The sequence below is a fragment of the Spinacia oleracea genome, chromosome 6 (genome assembly GCF_020520425.1).
Source record: "Spinacia oleracea cultivar Varoflay chromosome 6, BTI_SOV_V1, whole genome shotgun sequence".
In the NCBI taxonomy this organism is placed as follows: Eukaryota; Viridiplantae; Streptophyta; class Magnoliopsida; order Caryophyllales; family Amaranthaceae; genus Spinacia; species Spinacia oleracea.
The window spans coordinates 35,258,460-35,265,712 of NC_079492.1; the positions used below are offsets into that span (position 1 = coordinate 35,258,460).

Here is a 7,253-nt window from a genome sequence, read left to right on the forward strand (position 1 = left end):
TATGTGTGAGTCAAAGTGTATCTCTTTTTAAAATACGGAGGGAGTACTTGGTATCTCGCTTCTTATGTCGGCTGACCGACAATTTTCAAGTTTTTACAATTTTCAGCATGAAAATAAAGATATTATATATGAATGGTTAAAGGATTTTTGGTTTGTTTATATGTTATATTAAAGGATACTTATCTCTTTATAAAGTTGCACAGGAGTTCCTTCCATTATACTCCGTAATTTATAACACAAGTAATAACTTCAAACAGACAGAAATACTGATATAGAAAGAATGTCTAGTATGTTTCAAAAATTGTGGGTGGAACTGTTTTACCATCCTTTCTCCCTCGTTGCATTACTCTTTGTAATACTGTATTTCTACAAGAGTCACTTTTTCAAACACGCATCTAAAAAAAACCTACCACCTTCGCCACCAAAGCTGCCAATTATAGGGAACCTTCATCAGCTAGGCCATTTACCTCATCATTCACTCCACTCATTGTCTCAGCGACATGGCAAACTTATGTTATTCTACTTTGGTAACAAACCAACCCTTGTTGTATCATCTGCTGATGGTGCTCGAGAAATCTTTAAGACTCACGACACTATATTCTCTAGCAGACCTCATTCACACATAAACGACGTTATATTTAACGGTTCTAAGGATGTGGCTTTTAGTCCTTACGGAGAATATTGGAGGAATATGAGGTCTATTTGTGTTATTCATATCTTGAGTTTGAAAAAAGTTCAATCTTTCCAGAAAATAAGAGAAACTCAAGTTTCTTCAATGGTTGAAAAGATTAAGAGATGTGATTCTTTATCAGAAGTGAATATGAGCGAGATTCTTACAACATACACAAATGATGTGATAAGTTTGGCATCATTTGACAGGAAGTATAGTAGTCATCAAGATGGTGATGTTGATTTGATGAAGCTTGTTGATGAGGGCATGAAATTACTTGGGGCTACTTGTGTGGGAGACTTCGTACCATGGCTTAGTTGGGTAGATCGACTCACTGGTTTGGAAGGTCGGTTGCAAAATGTAGCTAACCATTTTCATAATTTTTTTGATAAAGTTATACAACAACATCAAAACCGTCTAAGCATCGACGACCAAATTATTGACGATAATGAGTTGAATAATTCGGTCAACGTCCAAAATTTTCTGGACATTTTGCTTCAACTTCAGAGGGAAAACAAAGATGTTCTTACAATTGACAGTATCAAAGCCGTTATACTGGTAATTATTTTCTTATCAATCACCTTATTTTTATTGATTTTAAATTAATTGAATTAGTGTTTTAAACTGATTTTTACTGACTAAAACATAAGGTCGATCAAAATTAAATCAAAATATAAGGTCAAGATTAAAAGCTTTTTGTGGCTATGGAATTGATGTAGCCATTGAAAAATTATTCACGTTTTACGGATTATTTAATTTTATAATGGCTACATTATTTCCGTAACCACTAAAATCTTTTAATCTTGACCTTATATTTTGATTTACGAAATATAAGTCGTTTATTTTTTTGTTTGACTTGACTTTTAAAGTAAATTAAAAATTAGGTTTTTTTGCCAAAAAGGACCTTTTATAAACGTTTTTTTGCGAGAAAGGACCTTTTATGACGAAATTGGTGAAATGGGACCTAATACATAATTTTTTTTGTTGATTGGGACCTTTTACCGGTTTCTTGGAGTTGACCCAAGATTCCGGCAACGACTTTGACACGTGGCAACCGGAGAAGGCCACGTGTCCATTTAATGATTAAAAAAAAAAAAAAATCCCCCCCAAAAAAAAAAATTATCGATTTTTATTTTTTTGCCCCAAATCGATTTTTTTTTTGCCCCAAATCGAAATTGATTTTTTTGCCCCAAATCGATTTTTTTTTTTTGCCCCAAATCGATTTTTTTTGCTCCAATTCTCCCTCCAAAATCCCAATTGCCTTAAAGTTCGTCACTGAAATTGTCTACCACGAATTGTTATTCATAGCCACACGAATGAGGTTTGCTAGTTTTCCCCCTCAATTGTTCTAATTTTGCCTCGAAAAAATTAGGGTTCTTCGCAAAATTGGGGCATAAAAAAAGAAATTCGATTTGGGGCCAAAAAAAAAAATCGAATTTTTTTTTAGGCATTTTTTTTTTTGGGCAATTTTTTTTTAATCATTAAATGGACACGTGGCACTCTCCGGTTGCCACGTGTCAAAGTCGTTGCCTGAATCTTGGGTCAACTCCAAAAAACCGGTAAAAGATCCCAATCAACAAAAAAATTTATGTTTTAGGTCCCATTTCACCAATTTCGTCATAAAAGGTCCTTTCTCGCAAAAAACCGTTTATAAAAGGTCCTTTTTGGCAAAAAATCCTAAAAATTAATTAGCCTCTACAAAGAAATTTTATTTTTTCCCCGAAAATCTTAACAGTTAGGAGTTGGTTCTCAAAGTAGGAAAACCTATTTCATGTACAGTAAAAGTTATACGAGGAGATTGTTGGATGGATGAGAGAATATGATGAATGACGATGATATATAGTATTTGATTGATATGTGGATTTGAGATGTTTGCCAATCTGATAAAAGTGATAACTGTGTTTTTTTTTTCTTCTGTTTTCTGAAACACAGATTTTTAATTTTTATATTTTATTTTTTATGGTTAAACAAATAAACGGATTAGATTTATCTTTAAAATTGAAGGGTTGAGATTTACTAAAATTATGGTGGCTACCATTTTATTGTAGCCATTGAATAACCTTTCCTAAAACATATTCCCTATGTCCCTTAATACTCGCACCGTTTTGATTTTTCGCACTATTCACATAATTCACTTTGATCCTATTTTATTTCTAGTATATGAAAACAAATATTAGTATATAATATATTGTTGGCTTCATCTTAATATATATTTTCAAAATATTAATTTTTTTATAAGTTTTTATAATATGTAGTTAAAGATATTGATGTTCAAAGTTGTGCATTGACAATGACAACCGTGTCCAGTCAAAATGGTGCGAGTATTAAGGGACGGAAGGAGTATATATACTGATTCACTTAGCATTTGTTCATTTACAAAGTTTTGAGATCAATAGAACAAGGTAGTAGATGGACACAAGCAATAATTACCAATATAATAAAATATCATATTGGTGGGGAACTCACCTTGTGACTTGGAGGTCACAAGTTCGAGCCCCATCAACTGCGATAAATGCTTGGGAGTGGCTCAAGCAATGACCTGCGGAGCTAGGCTGGTTAACCTGTACTAGGTGCTGGTTCAGTTAGGGTCCCTTCTTCTTACCTATTAAAAAAAAATATAAAAAAAAAAAAATCATATGTGATTAACTATATATGCAGGATATGTTTATGGCTGGGACTGATACAAGTTACACACTAATGGAATGGACGATTGTGGAGTTAATGAGGCATCCAAGAGTAATGAAAAAGCTGCAAGATGAGATTCGAAAAAGTGTTGAGAACAAGAACAGGAGGACAGTAAGCGAGGATAATTTAGAAGATCTAATATATCTTAAAGCTGTGATCAAGGAATCACTAAGGATGCATCCTCCGGGTCCTTTATTGATGCTTCGAGAGGCATTAGAAGATGTTAAAATTAATGGTTTCGACATTAGTCAAGGTACACAAGTGATTGTGAATGCATGGGCTATCCAGAGAGACCCGAGTTTTTGGGAAGAACCTGATGAATTTCGTCCTGAGAGATTCATTAACAATACTTCATTTGATTTCAAGGGGAAAGATTTTAACTTTATTCCATTTGGAGCAGGAAGAAGAGGTTGCCCTGGGATATCTTTTTCCGTTACTAGTGCTGAGTTTGTTCTTGCAAATCTTATGTATCACTTTGATTGGAAATTTCCAGATGGAATCGATCTTCACACTTTAGACATGACTGAAATCCCGGGCCTCACGGTTCGTAGGCGAGATCCTCTTATGCTCATTGCAACTCCTTACTCTTCCTAACCGCCTTTTTGTATATAGACGATGTAATTTATCTGATCTAAACATGGATGTCATGAACTATATAATTAACTTTAATATCATTCCCCAAAACAACCCAAGGTTTTCGATCTTTTAGTATTGTAACCCCACTTTAAAACTTGTATGATGTACCATTTACAATTTACAATAGCATACTAGTGTGCGCTTCGTGCAATGTCTTCGGTGTTACTTTTAATTTCGTACATGTTAGAAAGGCGACTCTGGCTTTAGTGTGTACTCCCACTAGCCTCACAAACACGATCAAGAACTCCATATATAGTTCATCTACAATTGTCTACTGGCACGTTCGGATCCACCTGATTTTGTAAGCTTAGAACTTTCTCAAGGGTGTTTGGCTTTTCAGAAAAATCTTACTCTAGTAGGCACAGAGAGAATTAAGGTTCAATGTGTGTTCTAGGTAAGAAAAAAAACTTAAGGTTACTGAATAAAACCCTTGGGGAGTAAGTAAGCCAACCGCCCAAGGCACAAGGCCACTTAAGCCCATAGGTGTGCACGCAGCGCACACAGTCGTTGGATCGAGCCCATACCAGTGCGCTATTGCAGCGCTTGTGCTTGTCGCTCGTTCTCGTGCACCCAACGTGTCCATGAGCCTGCTATCCATATTAGGTTATGAACAATCTAATTGACATGTGGAAAAACCATAATTGACATAATCCAAGTAAATTCTCATAATCAATTAGCACAATTAATGATGTGTGCCTTCCCTAGTTGCTCCTAAATCAAACAAGAACAAGTTTAGGGCTTCAAATGTCGTCTTCCGTAGATAGTCCACTGCATGTTAGGATCCGTATTAAACTTGACCAACTAGAATCTCATTATAAGGTTTTAGGATTACTAGGGCCTGTTTGGCTTGCTTCTCAAAAACAACTTCTATTTCCTAGAAGTAGTTTCCGAGAAACTACTTCTTTAGAAACACTTGTGAGAAACAAAGATGTTTGGCCAACCAAATTCAGAAGTACTTTTGAGAAATAGAAACAAGTTTACATGTTTGGCCCATTATTCTATTTCTTCCATCATCCTTTTTATTTTTTAATGTAATTGTTTAAAAGCAGAACTAATAACTTGTCAGTAAAATTATTATTTATAAATCCTACTTATAGTAATTAAGAAAAAGCTTCAAATGCTCATTGCTATTTACCCAAATTTCTATTTCTTAAAGTTCAATGTCACTTTAATGTATTTCTTATCTTAAACCAGTGGAGTACTTTACCATTTTGACATTTTCTACCACTTTCTAAACACACGACGCAATTATTGAATTCTAGCTTGAAATTTTATCATTTGTGTCGCAGTTTAATTTTAAGCTACGCAAATTACTGATTATCTTTAAAGTAAATCAATTGCGTCGCTGATTTACTAAACTGCGACGCAAAATTAATTAATTTTGCGTCGTAGATTAATAAACCAGCAACGCAGTTGACATATAGAAATAAATTCAGTCAATTGCGTCGCTGGTTTATTAACCTGCGACGCACTGACTTATCATATATTGAAAACTTCTTTTTTAAATTTACCTTTTTTTCCATTTACACATGTACGTACTCCACCTACCATCTCCAAACCTCTCTTTCTCTCTCACCCCTTCATTCCAAAACTTGAAACCTCAACAGTCAAAACCTCTTTTTCTCCGCCACCCTCCTCGTCTAGTTGAAGGCTCCTACAACTCTCTCTCTCCTCCAAAATTCCAATCACTAGCATTAAGACCAAAAATTCCAAAATCCATGAAAAGAGCTCTGCGAAAATAACAAGAGGAAAAACACTAGGTTCCGGTGCGACGATGAAGACGAAATATCGAAGCAGTATGAATGGTTTGCAGTTCCGGTACTTTCTCTCTCTCATACCCTAGTTCTGAAGTTTATTATGTTTTGCCCTTTTCTTATGTTGATTTTGGTGAACTTAGGGTTTTAGTTTTTGGTTATCGATTGATTTAAGATTGTTTAAATTTGAGATGTTATCTAATGCTCGTTTTTTTTTAATTATGTTGAATCCAGCAGGGTTTTAGCCAATCAACTAGTTTTTTTGTCGTCTTTAAATCAAGAGGTGAATTATTGTATTTTTAGTTTTCTTTTCCATGTTTTTGTTGATTTTTATTTCTATTTCTAGGTTTGTTTTTTATGGGTTTTAATTTTGGTGGGTTTCTTCAAATGTTGTGTGTTTGTTTTTCTTTTCTTTCTTTAAACTGTAATTGAGAAGACATCTGTTGGAATTCATGTCCAATAAATTATTGAATAATGATAATTTGGTGTAAAAAAGTCAGTTGGGTTCATCAAGATGTGATGACCTACTCCTTGAGGTGTCGTGGATCTGTTTCTGGTTTCGTAATAGCTTAGTTTTAATCATTAATACTATTTTGGGACTGCTGAATTGGGGTTTGTTAGCCATTTTTGTGGTTTAAATAAGGGGTGGTGTGCTTGGAGCTCTAATTTGAATTTGTACTGGTGAATTGGGGTTTGTTAGCCATCTTGTACTATAATATGGAAAACAATGACTTCGAATTTGAAGTAACTGGCTCAGTAGTGATGGAGTTCAAGAATAGTATTTGTCTGTAATTCCTCTGAATTAGGTTGATATTACCCATATCTTAAGCAAATATGGTAAATATCCAAGTTTTCTCGTTATTAGGTTATGCTAGGAATGAATGCGGTGGAGAAAAACAACAAAATTCACGAACTAGTCTTTAATATACACATGTAAGAAGAATAATAGCTGACATATTTTTCTCAACTGTTAATGTTAAAACACTTGTATCTTTTCCTAGAGGCTTCATTTTCTCACTTTTTCGTTGACATCGGCTAGTTAGTACCATGGGAAGTTGTCTTTTGAAGTTTGAAATAAATACATACTTATTTCTTATGTCTTCCCTTACTTTTCTAAATTTATCCAGAACAAGGAGTGGTATTGCTCCTCCATTGTCGACTAGAGCAACCCATGCTGCTTGGGTACTAAATGGTGTTAGTAATGAGGGCACACCACCAAATGATGCTAATGATGTTCCTGGGAACACTGCAAATTCTATGCTACGTGCTGCTCAGTTTCGTGAAAATAGCTTGGGTGAGCTATATTTTCTTTATTGAATTTTGATGGTTTGATTTGGAGGAAATAGATCTTCCCACTCCGTTTCAGAATTTTTGTCAACATTCCTTTTTGGTATGTTTCATATTGATTGTTGTTTTGTATGATTAATGTACATTTCCTGAAGTTATTGCCTTTTATTCTTTAGCAGTTAAATTTTTTATGTTATTAATTCTTTTTTCATGTTGGTTTG

General features: G+C 34.4%; 1 protein-coding gene across 1 annotated transcript; it reads left to right on the forward strand.

The window, feature by feature from the left end:
* The first annotated feature begins 234 nt into the window (after positions 1-234).
* Positions 235-4,135, forward strand: LOC110778287 (cytochrome P450 736A117-like). Its single transcript, XM_056831738.1, has 2 exons — positions 235-1,228; positions 3,329-4,135. The coding sequence occupies exons 1-2, from the start codon at positions 281-283 to the stop codon at positions 3,947-3,949; spliced, it is 1,569 nt and encodes a 522-aa protein (XP_056687716.1). The 5' UTR covers positions 235-280; the 3' UTR covers positions 3,950-4,135.
* The last annotated feature ends 3,118 nt before the right edge of the window (positions 4,136-7,253 follow it).

Excerpts from the sequence above, each read along its gene's own strand:
- LOC110778287 (XM_056831738.1), top strand. The coding sequence starts at position 281 with ATGTCTAGTATGTTTCAAAAATTGTGGGTGGAACTGTTTTACCATCCT. Across the intron at positions 1,229-3,328 it reads GTATCAAAGCCGTTATACTG|GATATGTTTATGGCTGGGAC; the intron begins GTAATTATTTTC and ends CTATATATGCAG.